This window comes from Vanellus vanellus (assembly GCF_965231255.1).
Source record: "Vanellus vanellus genome assembly, chromosome: 13".
In the NCBI taxonomy this organism is placed as follows: Eukaryota; Metazoa; Chordata; class Aves; order Charadriiformes; family Charadriidae; genus Vanellus; species Vanellus vanellus.
The window spans coordinates 12,321,753-12,335,088 of NC_138918.1; the positions used below are offsets into that span (position 1 = coordinate 12,321,753).

At 52.6% G+C, this 13,336-nt stretch overlaps 1 protein-coding gene across 2 annotated transcripts in view; it reads right to left on the reverse strand.

Moving 5' to 3' along the window:
* Positions 1-12,693, reverse strand: part of LARP1 (La ribonucleoprotein 1, translational regulator) — a 52,225-nt gene extending 39,532 nt beyond the window's left edge. For both annotated transcript variants that reach the window (XR_014269656.1, XM_082489805.1), the window contains exon 1: positions 12,435-12,693. Coding sequence is in view for 1 of the 2 variants with exons in the window: in XM_082489805.1 (XP_082345931.1) it covers positions 12,435-12,672 (238 nt within the window). In the remaining variant the exon portion in view is untranslated. The remainder of the gene's footprint in view (positions 1-12,434) is intronic.
* Positions 12,694-13,336: the final 643 nt, after the last annotated feature.

The following is a 13,336-nucleotide window of genomic DNA, read 5'->3' on the forward strand; positions in this document are numbered from 1 at the left end:
CCTGACGCAAGAGAAATGCTGACTCGTTATTACAGCAACCCACAGCCGTAACTGCCAAGAGGGGCAGCATGGCCGCAGGCTCCGCACCAGCAAGAACCAGCTCCCTGAACCTCACCGCCTGCGATTACCCTTCTGCTCCCCAAACTTGGTGGGGGGGGGGGAAAAGACCTCAGTGCACTTTATGTCACCTGTCAGTCACCAAAGCACACTGACTGGTACCACTGCACCGCTGTGCTGAGTGAGGGCTGCTCCTCTGCATGCACAGGTACAAGTATACATGATAGCAAGCTCCTCAGCCGTTCCCAGCACGACACAGGGTTCATCCATACCGCCACTACTACAGGAAGACACCAGCTGACTTGTTCTGGCATTCGACCCACGAAGTTGTAACTAAATCATCCTCCACATTTCGCAGACAAAGACTTGGACGTCAGCAAAAAAAATGACCTCTCCAAGGTCACACGGGGACTCAGCAGCAGAGACGTGACCAGAACTTGGTCGTGATGGCTCAAAAGCTGGAGGGCTGTGCTGGCTGCCCAGGAGAGGGACAGGGAAGGGAAATGCTGGCAGACGGCAGGATTGCTGGGGATCTCTCCTCCTAACCTGACCTGCCGCCCGGCGGGGACGATTCAGTTCTGCTCCTCTGGCTACAATGGCAATCCTTCCAGTGCAAACAGCACAGGCAGGGAAGAGGTCCAAATTACATAGTCCAGCATCTGCTGCAAAGAGACCAGTGCTGCTTGAATCTTTTCTCCGTCCCCAGGCAACATTTCAGCTCAAATCTCTATCACCTGGCTCCTGCTCAGAGGCCAAGGCAGTGCCTGCACAGGTTCCCAAGACAGTTACAGGCCTCTTCAAAGCAACACTCAGCAGAGAAGGGGGTGAGGTCTGTTAGGAAAAAGCAGCAAAGCAAGAAACCCCAAACCCAAAGATTAGCATGGCCAATTAAGCCCCTCCTGAGATCTTGCTTGCTTCCTGCTCCCCTCCTTCGTTACCTGCCGAGCAGGCTCGGGGAGGGTCCAGCTCTCAGCCACCCAGATCTTCCCAACCCTCCCCAGCTGCCAGGTCTGGGCAAACACTTCCCATGCCTCTTAACAAAGCTTGGCTACTGTAATAAGTAGTATCTTTACCCCCTCAAAGAGAAGCTGAAGCTTGAGACAGATGGATCAACCCTGATCTGATGCTGGTTACATCCTAAGACACCAATAAGGTCTGTGCAAGAAAAAGATAAAAAGCTACAGAAGCATTTATCAGCTCCCAAATCCGTTTCTCTGCAAGGGCATCCAGACAATTGGACCCCACCCAGTAAGTGGTTTTCTGCTCTCCATCCAGAGGAGAGGCTTGGTTCAATCTCAGACACCCCCATCACCTACACTGGCTGAAGAGCTGCAGCCAGTGTGAGCTCTGACATCCATTTCCCACAAACCACATGGAAACAAATGCTTGAAAGAAGTTTTCAGTGTATAAACGACTGTGGTTTTGTTGAAGCTCAGCTGGGGTGTCCATGTTAAGTACACGTAGTCAAAAGGGGATGAAGACTTCCAGTATCACCAAGCTGAAAGAGGAACAACCCTTGAAAAAAAACCCACCTACTCCAAAATCAGAGCATTATGTCTGAGATAGTTCCCTAGCTTTAACTTCACACCACACACTAAACTAAATTAGTACCTTAATGACGATGTTCAGTCTCTTCTGGACAGAGGGGGAGCAGAGCTGACCGCGCAGGGCTGCGACCCTGGCTGAACACACAGTCACCAGTGGGACCGACACTGTGCCCAGCAAAAGCCCCTTTCAGAGATCCACTTGGAAGAAGGTCCAGGTCTCTTCTCCAGGCACCAGAGATACCAACAGTGTTCTGCGGAATGCATCTGGTCAGCCTGACCAGAAAAAAATGAGAGCTCTCCAAACAGACAGTCCTGCAAATCCAACACTTACATATGCGCAGGCACACAAGGAATAACTGTAAGGTCACGGCTGTTTTTTCTCCCATCCACTTATCAGTGCTTGCACTAGAGAGAACAAACACTGGGTGTTCTCTCCCATTAACCCCTTCCCCCCCCCATCTCCAAAATGAAGCAGCAAAGCGCTGCGGCTCCAAACATGAGTCCCAACACTCCTATTCACAAAGCTGCAGAGAAAGTAGAAGGCACATTAAAGGTGCTTGATTACTGTTCCCATGAAGCCGCTGGTGACCCAGCTCTCTGCCTCACATCCTTTAATCACCAGTAAGCCTGAAGTGACACCACTGGAAGTCTCCAGCCTTCCAGGAGACTAACCCTACGTGATCACAGTCACCCTCCCCAAATTGTTCTTTAAGCTACTGGATATTGAACAGGCAGTAAAATTTCAGGCATGATGAAGCAAAATTAACGTGCCTCAGAGACTCTTGTTGAAACACAAGACTCATTTTGGTGAGGCCCAGAAGCCAACTGGATCCCACGCTGTGGAAACCAATACGGGACAGGGTTTCTCTCCGACAGGGTTATCGCACACCGCTCTGCAACGCACTCTGTGTGCACATCAAGGGCAGGCAGTCCCAGACACCACAGTAAAGCTTTGCTTAAGGACAGCTCAATGAGGAATGAGCAAGATGGATCCTTCTCCCTACAGAGGAGAATCCATTACTGTAGCCAGAAATCCAGCCCCTCCATGAAAGACAATCCCCCCTACCTTCTCAAGAGCACCATTATCACAGGTATGCCTCGTAACATCAGGCAGGGATGCCATAAACCCCTGTGAAAACCACAGGAACTGAAAATTGCAAGGCTCTCCACCTTAGGGCTGTGGGCAGAGGGCCAAGCAGGGGGTCTGTAAGATACACAAGGCAGCACAGTGAAGACAACATAATTAAATCTCTTAACTGAATTAGAAATCATCAGACTCACAGTCTGAGATGCTCCCCCCTCCAGTCCAGGCTATCGGGTTGGTTTTAATCAAACACACAGCTTCTCCAATCACCCTCCAAACTCCATCTTCGCTTGGTTCCACTTCTCTGCTGTTAATTAGATCAACTCAGATTTCAGCTCCAACTGAAGTTAAGAGTGTTGTCTGCCTGTTGTCTGCCTGTAATCTGCCACCTCTCTTCCAAATCATCTTCACAGTTGTACTTACAGGTTTAATTTCACATTTTAAAAAGGGTGGGTCACTTACAGCAAATTCCTCCCTGCACAGCACACAAATGTCACATCTGTCACTCTCCGGTTAAGAAAAGGGTAGCTAGAAGAGTTCACCTGAAATTAGGAAGCCAAAAGAAGTAAGTTCCCCTTTTGTTCAGCTCAGTGAAAGACCCTCTGCAGCAGCAGAGGATTTCTGAGCACTCGGAAGATGCATTAGATCATATTAGGTATTCCCCGAGCTCTCAAGGTTTAGCTGGGAGTTGGGAAGTGAAATTTAATATGATTACAGCCAACAAAGTCTCATGCTTTGTCATCTGAGCACATGGTGGAGACACCTCTGTGATTCGCTTTTCTGTCTTGCTGGGTGGGATCTCATGCACAAACATCCTATCGCTTCTATTTCAGTCAGAGTACAACCCCCAACAACATTTTTGGGATGCATTTCTCCACATTTCAGTATCTGCTGCTATGATCACATCATTTCTCAGCACCATGCATACTGGTGTCCCTCTTCACACTTAACTCTTTGCTGGTTTTCCCTTTGCTTGCCCCCTTGCACAGCCTTGTAGCTGACTTGCCAACAGGAGCCTATCTGGACGTACACAGGTAGGGCAAAGAGCTTCAGTCACTCCTTTAAATATATTTTTTTGTGCTAGATGAGGCAAAGAGCATTTCTATTTGTTATTATGGTCAAGTCTTTATTTTCAGTAGCTTTGCTCTGCAAGGCCAGGAGAGCCAACATAAACAGACATTGCTCCTGAGGTACGTTGACTTTGTAACTATTTGGAAGGGCTACAGTAAAGGTATAAAACTATTGTAGTGAGAGTGTCTTGCAGGAATAAATTCAGTGTTTCTTTTGCAGAATTAAAAAAAAAAAAAAGAAAGATCTGACCTTGGAGAATCTAAGAAATTAATTTCCTGTAGTTTGAAATGAAGTGAATGTTGGCTTATCAAACATTTGAGTATTGCTTATTAGCCGTAAGTTCTCACTAATTCATTCCATCACTAGCTTCATCACGTGTAAGTGCACAAACCAGATAGTTTGGTAACTAACATTTGGTAAATTAACAATCATTCATTTGTACCACTGACCAGAAGCTTTCAAAAGCACAGTTATAAAGGGAAAAAAAAAAAAAACCAAAAAAAAAACCAACCAAACCAAAACACGGAGTGAATTTAGAGTGAAAGCTGAATATATACTACAAATAATCTGCTCAGAGACAGTGCTGAGTATTTAGCAACATACCCACCTCCTGGCAGCACCCCCGAGTTACCAGGCAGGTAAGACACCAATCTCCACACACACCTTTTCTCTTACTTTCCCGTCAACAAAACTCTACTACCCTTTCCTCATTTTTGTGGCTTTTCCAATTTCATACTTGTTTCCCCACATATTCAGTCAGGAAAAACTCACCTCTTTTCTCAGTGTTTCAGACTTCTTTAAAACCTAACTTATCTAGCCCTGAAAACTCTCTGTTCTCTCCACGCACGCATCCGGCAGGCAAGTCAAAAAAGTCAAATGACTACCAGGAAAGGAGGAGAAGAGATAAGCAGCCCCCTGCACCCTCCCTCTTGCTGGCGGATCCCTTCCAGCACGCAGCCATGCCCTGCAGACTGCAGAGTCACTCTGCAGGAGCACAGCACACGCCGCTGCTCAGCTGGAAAAACGTGTTCAGCAGAGAGCTCGGGACGGACCCCGCGTCCTCCCACCACCCCCCGAGCCCGGGGGGCTGCACCCCTGTACCTGGGCAGGCAAAAGCAGAGCAACACTGTGCTCCCACAGCCCCTCTGGCGGCACTGGCGCCCAGCAGGAAGGACACGCAGCACCTTTCCAACCCCCCACCCAGCTTCCCAGTCACGGTTTAACTCTGCCTCGTGTGTCAAGGACACGTGAGGTTCAAGCCCCATCTGAGCTCCCCTCTCTCCCACTGTCCCCCTGGCCATCGCTCTCACCATCACCAAGGCATCTCTGCAAAGCCTGCCAGAGACCAAACAAGTAACGCTGTGGAGCACCAGAGATGCTTCTCCTCCACCATGCTCTTTCCACCAGGGATGCCTCTCCCGGGCCCCACCAGAAGCCAGGGCCACTTTGGGGAACAAGTCAGGAGTGGAGAGAGGCACCTGCGGGCACATGGCCAGGTCCCGGGCCAGCTCTGCCTGCTAAAGCAGCAGGCTGCAGACCTGTTTCCAGCCACTTCAAGGGGTGCCCAGCAGGAAGCGAACATGGTTCCCCAGGAGCGCAGGTCAGGGCAAGCCATGCCTGCCACGCACGGTCCAGAGGGAACCAGAGTGCCATTTTCTAGATCAAGTAAATAAAGGGTGCCTGTGTCACCTCTGAGTGCCACCAGAACCAGACTGAGTGGCACTGACAAACCTCAGTCACACCAACAACCACCTCCACCGGCCATTTCTAAAGCAAACGGAGACTTCCACCTGACCCATCGTGCCAGAGCATCTAACTCAGCCAGGGCCACCACAGCCACCTCCCAACACACTGTCAGCCCCAAGCTACCTGCAGCAGAGATGTCTACCAATCCTTCCGACTTGTGACCATGTAAAGTAACAGGATGACTCAAAATCAAAAACCAAAAAATAAAATCACAACCACCGCAGAATACTGAAGCACACTGCAAGCTCCCGTACAGCGCTGCACCACATGGAAGTGTCGAGGCAAGCTGCTGCTCCTAAGTCAGCTTTGCTCCAGAAGGACACTGAAGGTAAACCACTGATAATGCAGGTATTAGATCAGCCCTTCCTCCCTCTCTGTGCATGTCACGGCAGAATATCCCCCAGCACACATAGCTTTAATGCTGCGGGAAGAGCTCGTGATCATGGCAAAATCCACAGTGAGTGTCACAGCGAAGCTAGGCCAGATGACTTACTAAGGATGGCTCCGGCTGCTCAGCGCAACACTGAAACCGGCAGAGCCACAACATATTACACACCGATTCGCTCGGAAAAGGCAATCCCCCCAACGCCAGCCCACAGAAGCCCCCCAGACTGTAGCACAAACGCGTGCTCTGATACAGGGAAGTTCAGTTCGGAGGATCTTCTGGGAACCTGCAATTACAGGATGAGCTTTCGTTTAGAAATGTGTTGACACTTGACTTGCCCACCATTTCCACAACCCTTCCCAAAAAAAAAAAAAAAAAAACCACAACAAAAAACCAACAACCAAACTTGTATCTTGTGCAGTATTAGAATTGCCATCAGCAAACATATTTTCACCTAATGCATCGTGCCAGTTTTCAGTTCACGGCTGCGGGACCTTCACATGCGCACCCACCTCCTCTTTCAGCCAAGCAATCCAGACTGACCCTGACCCAGGACTCTCCCCACAAAGAAGTCCGGCAATTGATTTATCCAAGGCCAAATTCAGTTCCTGTTTGTTCTGGCCACCAAATATTGTTGCCTAAATGCACAAGTAGCTGCATTAAGTTCTCCGAAGCCTTTCTCTTACCTACCCTTTGACTGGTTCAAGTCATGCAACTGTATCATTTGCTACTAGATGTTCAGATTAGCCATTTATTTCAACACAAGGAGAAAAGTCTCCCAACTCCACTCAGAGATCACCAACAAGGACCTGGACCTGCAGAATGAGTTTGGAACTGAAGCTTGGTCTCAAGTGAAGAAAGAGACAAACGCAGAGCTGGCCACACCAGAGACCACACATCCAACACAGAGCACCCAGAGCTTTACCCAGCCCCAGGAGACAACTTCTTGCCCATGCAAAGCTCCACCTAGACAGCATTACCACCATGAGCGAGCCCAGCAGGTATCACCAAGGTTGCACCACCTCTATCCCCAAGCTCCCTGTGCACACAGCAAGCCAGGGATCTAACAGAGCCAGCAGCATGGAGGCTTAAGCCCTTGGTAAGAAGTCATCAAAGGTTCCAATGCCAAAATGACCAGAGGATAAGTAACATTTTAAGGACCATAATGTAAATGCATATCATGGTTGGGAATGAACAAAGCTCACCACTCCCAACTAGCCTTATGGTAAGAGCAGGGCAAAAAGCCTTCCCAGCTCTCCTATCAGTTATCTGCCACGTCTACAGCGAGGCCACCGTACCTCTGTTTACCTGGTCACCGAGATGGCAGACGAGCCCCTCTGAGAGCTGCACCACCATAAAGGACCCCACAATCCTCTGACAGTATTCAAGTGTCTTTAAGTTTTCATTAAGGTGATTTTTTTTTTTTAACCCTTGCTGTTTGCAGTTGTAGTAACTGTAAGGATTAAAACACTCAACCTGGTGTAGACAAGACAGCTTTCTACTAAAATGCCCATTCCTTATTTAGCCAAACAAGCACTACCACTGAGGTGGTGTCAGAAATTCATTACAAAGTAGTTTCAAGCATGCACAGAGCAACCTAACTCTATGCAAGTCGGCATTCGGCATTCTCCCGAGGATAATTTCACACTATTCGAGCACAGTGAAAGGATCAGGTGTCATAATTTGGAAGGGAGAGCAGAGCATTGCAGCCCCAGTGCCCCCATTTCCCAGCCCTGCTTTTTTGCACTTTTACATCTCACCCAAGTTCTTCTGCTGCCCAGTCTAGTGATCCCAGATGCAATCCTGGTGGAAACCCTCATGGCATCACAGGCAACAAGCAGTTTAAATAAAGAGTTGTGAGGGTAAGGAGGTGGTTGGTGAGAATCCTCCAGCCATGCCTCGGACCTGGCAATCTGAAACCAGAGGTCACAACAGAAGCAAGCATGGAAGCCCAGCAACCAGGGCCAGTGAGTCAGCTCTCAGGAGCTGCACCGCATTCCCCAGTCTTCCCGAAACAAACAGTGCAGAACAGGGCAAAGGTCCAGCACAAAGCTGAAGGGCAAAGGTATGCAGAGGAGGGAAAATACCAAGCTTCACAGTTTTTTTGGAACAGCAAGTTACCCTCATCCTCCCCAACAAGATGGTAAGAGTTATTCAAACGTGAGTTGTGGGATCAGAACAAAACAGTATTTTGGAGAGAAAACTTGGGCGGTTGTGGGGGGGGGAGGATTCCTGCTGCGATAGCAGCTCTGTTGCAACAAACAGCCAGGAGTGCTCCACAATTACGTGCCACGACAGAGCAAGAATTGCCCAACAACATTTTGGAAATAGGTGTGTGCAGCACTAGCAAGCTGGATACCCAAGCAGGCAGATGCACGCACCTACTCTCAACACAAAGAGATGCCAAAGGTAAAACAAGCTTCCCATACATCTTATCTCCTGTACTGGAGGCTGGTTTCAAGGAAAGCCCTATGGGGAGTTAGTCAACGAGGGGTGAGAAGCTAATGAATCTTCCCCTGCCTTCTCCTCCGTACCAGTAGCCAACCCAGCCTCTGCTCTGGCATAAAGCAACATGCGCTCTCTCTGAACAATAGTCAGCTAACCTCTGGTGCTTGCTGCTAGCAACTAAGGTGTGCCTTCTGGAAAGTACTGCTTATCCGCCCAGTGCATTTGCCAAACGGCAAGCAAGAAACTCTACTCAAGAAATTAAAACACCTCCTGCATCTCCACTAGGAAATGCGCTGCTTTCTCCCAGCTGAGTGTTTGCAAGAAGAATGAAAACTGCCATAAAAGTTAGTGCAGGCAAAGCTTGGCAATTGCAGTGCCAGTCATTAAGATCTGAGTGCTCTTATTTCCAAGATGTAAATGGCTTTAAAAATTAAGAAGTGCCAAGTGCGTTGATGCAACATTTCTTGAAATAAATCCAGCAGGTTTTCAAAATGGGGTGCTGTTAACACCTGTCCGCACCAACGCTTGCATCAGCACCAGCCCTGGTGCAGGGCACAGTGGAGGAGTACAACATGTTCCAGAAGGTCGAGCTGTCTTAACTGCAAGCCACACTTCTCCTCTATAGAAGAATATGAGAAAATACTTTGAATTTGGTTTATAGCCAAAAGTGCAAAGCTGTTTTTGCCTGAAAACGTTTCCTTCGCTACTGCAGACACACACATACTACCATCATGCCTCTGCCAGTCAGGCTGCTAGCTGCATTTATTTACAAGAAGAGAACTTACAATAATGAGGGGACAGTCACTCAGACCTCGTTACTAGATCATTAGAGAGTAAAAATGAGGGATCATTACCAGCTCTGCCAGCGTCCCTCACAAGCAGTGAGCAGCATCAAGTACCAGCCTTGCCACATAGGACAGGACCATGTGTTACCTCAGGACTCAAAGGATCCCCTCTGGTCTTGCACCCTGACTCCGAAACACACGCATAGGAATGTAACACGCATCTTGCCAACGCACCAGGGAAGATTTTCTGGTGTGCCACTCCAGCTGAGCCTCAGCCTCCGCTTACAGCATCAGCGGTATCACTGTTGTCTAACTCGATCTAATGGTTGCTCCACTTACTGCCACAGCAATGAGCTTTTGGAAGGAGGGGTTAAGAAGCAAGGAGAGGCTTTGCTTCAATAGTCATCCTTCCTGAAAAAGCAGAAACATTTACTCAAACACCCTGTTACAGACCTCCCTGCCAACCTTGAGCATAAAAAAGATGCAGCAGGTAGGCAAGAAACCAACTTCTGAAAATAAAGCCTAATCCATCAAAAAAGGACACTGTTCTTCAGTCCCAATGTATTCAACTTTCCCAGCTGTAGCGAGTCAAACAGTTCAAAACAACCAGAGGTGGATTTGTTAAGCTCTTCCCTAGCCATAGTCCAACAAAGACAGCAGAAACTCAAAGATCTTGAAGGTGGCTCTGTTTTCTCTGGGCCACAACTCAACGCCTTTACTTTTATAAGCACCAATTCCAACACAGACCATTACAGAATGGGTGAACACCTAAGGAGTAGGTCTCATCCATTAAATCTGCTCTGTGGGCCTATAATTAATATAATCATTATAAAAAATTAGGGCTTTCGAAGCCTGTAAAACAAGTCACAGACGGATCCCTTTATCTTTACAGAGCTGTCCTCACTAGGCTCCTTGGTCTCCTCGGTCTCCTCGCTACCTCTGGCAGGATGAGGGCTGGAAGCATTTAGTATCTCCAGCACACAAGCACTGTCCTGGGAACACTGCTGGATTGTGAGCCATGGTTTTCTAAGCTCTGCTGAAAAAACAAAAACATCTAGTGGTGCCTTTCCAGAGCCTGAAAGCTCTCAATACACTCCAAGTGTCCAAAGGAGTCACTTTCCTTAGGCAATCCTCCTGGAGGTCACTGCAACATGACTCACCTCACCAGCATCGTCTTTCACCCAAACTCAAGCTCCAGAACGTTTTTCATAAGCATCTGCCAAAAGAAATCCTCCACCCAAAGCAGCAAAGACACGGTAGGAGCCTGCAAACTCTCCAAGAAGGCGCTTGGGCAAAGGGCCGCCGGGCAAGGTCAGCTGCCAGCCTGCCTCTCGTGGGAGTTTGCCAGCCGTGTTTATTTTACACGTTTTCTTTTCTGCTAACGAACAGGCAGCAAAAGAAACAATGCCCCAAGAGAGGAGAGCCAAGTGGCAGTGTCTGGGGCACTGCAGGAACTGATCGCTGCTGCCAAGCGTCCCAAAACGCACCACTAACCAATTCCATTATTTAAACACCTTTGGGAATACCAGGACAACCGTGCTGGGCCCAAGAAAATTCTGAGCGTTGCAGCATTACTCCCCTACCCTACCGCAGGGTGGACATGCTACTGACACGCTCTGTCCCCTCCAAAAAATCATCCCGGAGTCACAAGGGCCCCCTCCCTGTGTGGGGCAGACAGCCTCATCCCTGCTCATGTTGACGAGTCACCCACCTTTGCAACGGGCCTGGTAACGAATCTGGAGGTGCCAGAGATGCAAGCCTCAAACAGGAGTGTTCAGTCTTGTGGTTTTGCATCTTTTGTGTTATTTCTAGGGACTGTCACCCGAGAAGGCAGTGCAATGGAGTGCACCTTTCACACAAAGGAGTGACCAGTTTTACATGATGCCACAAGAGGCAAATGCAGACAGCAACGCTGTCCTGGATTTCGTTAAGCTTTGCTTACATTGGTGCGTACAATAACAAACCACCAAACAATCAGAACATAGACTTTTACCTGGCACTATTAACTTCTCCTCTATACTCCCCATTAAGATGACAGCTTTCCAGGTGGAAATTGCAGAGCTGTCCATCTTCCAAAGATCAATACCTCTGATGAATCATCATGCCAGGCAGTAACAGTTCTTGCAAAACACTACCCATACAGTAACAGGGAACCTGATGTCATATCTGGCGGGGTGATTTTGGAGTTAACAGAGGCAGGCCAGAAAAATCCAAGAGTCTTTCCCAAACAAGACGCTTAGGGAAAACTTCTGTGTTTTCCTCTTTGCACTGATTCACCCGAAGCAGGTGCGAGCGATGCCCTCCTGGTCAAAGCAGCACCCATCCCAAGGTCTGAGGAAATGGTGTTCTGCAATTTCAGCCTTTGCTGACGACAGCGGCGGGTTACAAACGCGGTTTAGGACAGCGTCGCTACCGCCGCACGCTGCCCCTCTCCTCCCCACAGGCGACACCCTTTTGAGGGGGACACCCACCCCCCTCCCGAAGCCGTGCAGGCCCCGCTGCTGACAGCCTCTATTCGCCGCCGCAGCCCCCGGCCCCGCCGCCATGAGTCGGCAGAGAAAGGCGGCGCGGCCTGCGCGCCCGGGGAGCCGCCGCCGCCGCCGCACACGTGGGCAGCGCCGGGCCGCGGGCCGGGGAAGGCCCCGTGTGTGTGTCCCCCGACACTCCCGGGGTTGTGGGGGGCGGTGGAGCGGCGGTGGCCGGGCCGCGCTGCGTTGCCCTCCCGGGGGAAGCCGCAGGCGGGCGGTGGTGCCCGGGGAAAGCGACCACGTTGCCTTCGCTGGGCTGCAGCGGAATGCTGGGAGCGGGAGGGAGGGGTGGGGGGGGGTGGAAAGAAGCGGGGGGGGGGGAGGTGGGGTGCCGCGCCGCGTTGCCCGCCCGCCGAGCGCCTTCGGCCGCCTCACGGCCGGGCCCGCCGCCGGGCCCTCAGCGTCCCCCCCTCCAACTCCCTCCCTCCGCCGCCGCCTCATGGCCGGGCCGGGCCGCGCTCCCCTCCCCCGCACACGCGCTCCCCGCCTCATGGCCCCGCACGGCGCCGCCGCTTCCTACTTCCAACGAACCACCCCCCCTCCATTCCCCTCACACACACCCTCCCCACCACACACACGCCTCCCTTCCCCCGCCGCCGCGCTCCCCTCACGCCGGCCGCGGCCCCGCTGCCCGGCAGGCCGCAGGCGCGGCGCCGTCCCCACGCCGTGCCGCATGGCGCGGCCGGCCGGGGCGCGGTCGGCGGCGCAACCAAGGCTCCCCCCTTCACTTCTTCCCCCACCAACCCGGCTCCAACCCTCCCTCCTCCGGCCCCGGGCACCCACCGGGAGGCGACTGCCCGTTCACTGCCGGCGCGGCGGCGGGGGCGTTCTTCGTCCAGGGGTTCACCTTGGGCGGCGGGGCCTCGATGAACTCCCGGCGCCCCGCTCCGCCCGCCTCGCCGCAGTCCTCCGCCTCGCCGCCCGCCCTCAGCAGGCTCTCCTTCTCCTGGTTGTTGCTCTCCTCCTTCTGCTGTTTCGCGCTGGGCGGCCGCGACGCCGCCGGGCCGCCGTCGGGGCCCATGGGGGGTTCGCCCTTCTCCCGGCCGCCGTCCTGCGGCGGCTTCAGCACCAGGGCGCGCTCCTCGGCGGGCAGCAGCGGAGGGGCGCCGGGCAGCAGCGCCTCCACCTGCGTCGCCATCTGCGCGCCCCCGCCCCGCCGGGGGAACTCCCCGAGCCCCGCCGCCGCCGCAATATGGAGACGCGCGGGGACCACGCGACTGCCGCGGGGGCGCGCGCGCCGCGCCGGCCCCGTCCAGCCCGTGCGCGCCGCCGGCGAGGGGAGGGGCGGGGCAGGGCGGGGCGCGCCCCCGCGGGCCGGCCGGCGGCGCGCACGTGCCTGATGCAACGCCCGGCTGGGCGGGGGGGGGGCGCGCTTAAAGGGACCGCGCCGGCGGGGAAGGGAGGGGGGGGACCGGCGGGGGCGAGCACCGCCGCAGGGCTTCATCCCGGGCGTACCGGCTGGGAGAGGCCGCGCTCCGGCCCGGGGTTCCGCTTGCCGGCTCGGAACGCACCGGGGAGCCCCGGTCCCCCCGAGCCGGCGAGTGAGGAGGGTTGGAGGTGTGAACCGGAGAGCTTCAACCCGGAGCCGAGGGATGAGGATGCTCCCGGGTACCCGCGCCCCGTGATAACGGGGCGGGCGGCTGCCAGTGTTTTCCTCTCCAGTGGAAGGTGCAGTAAGGGACCGG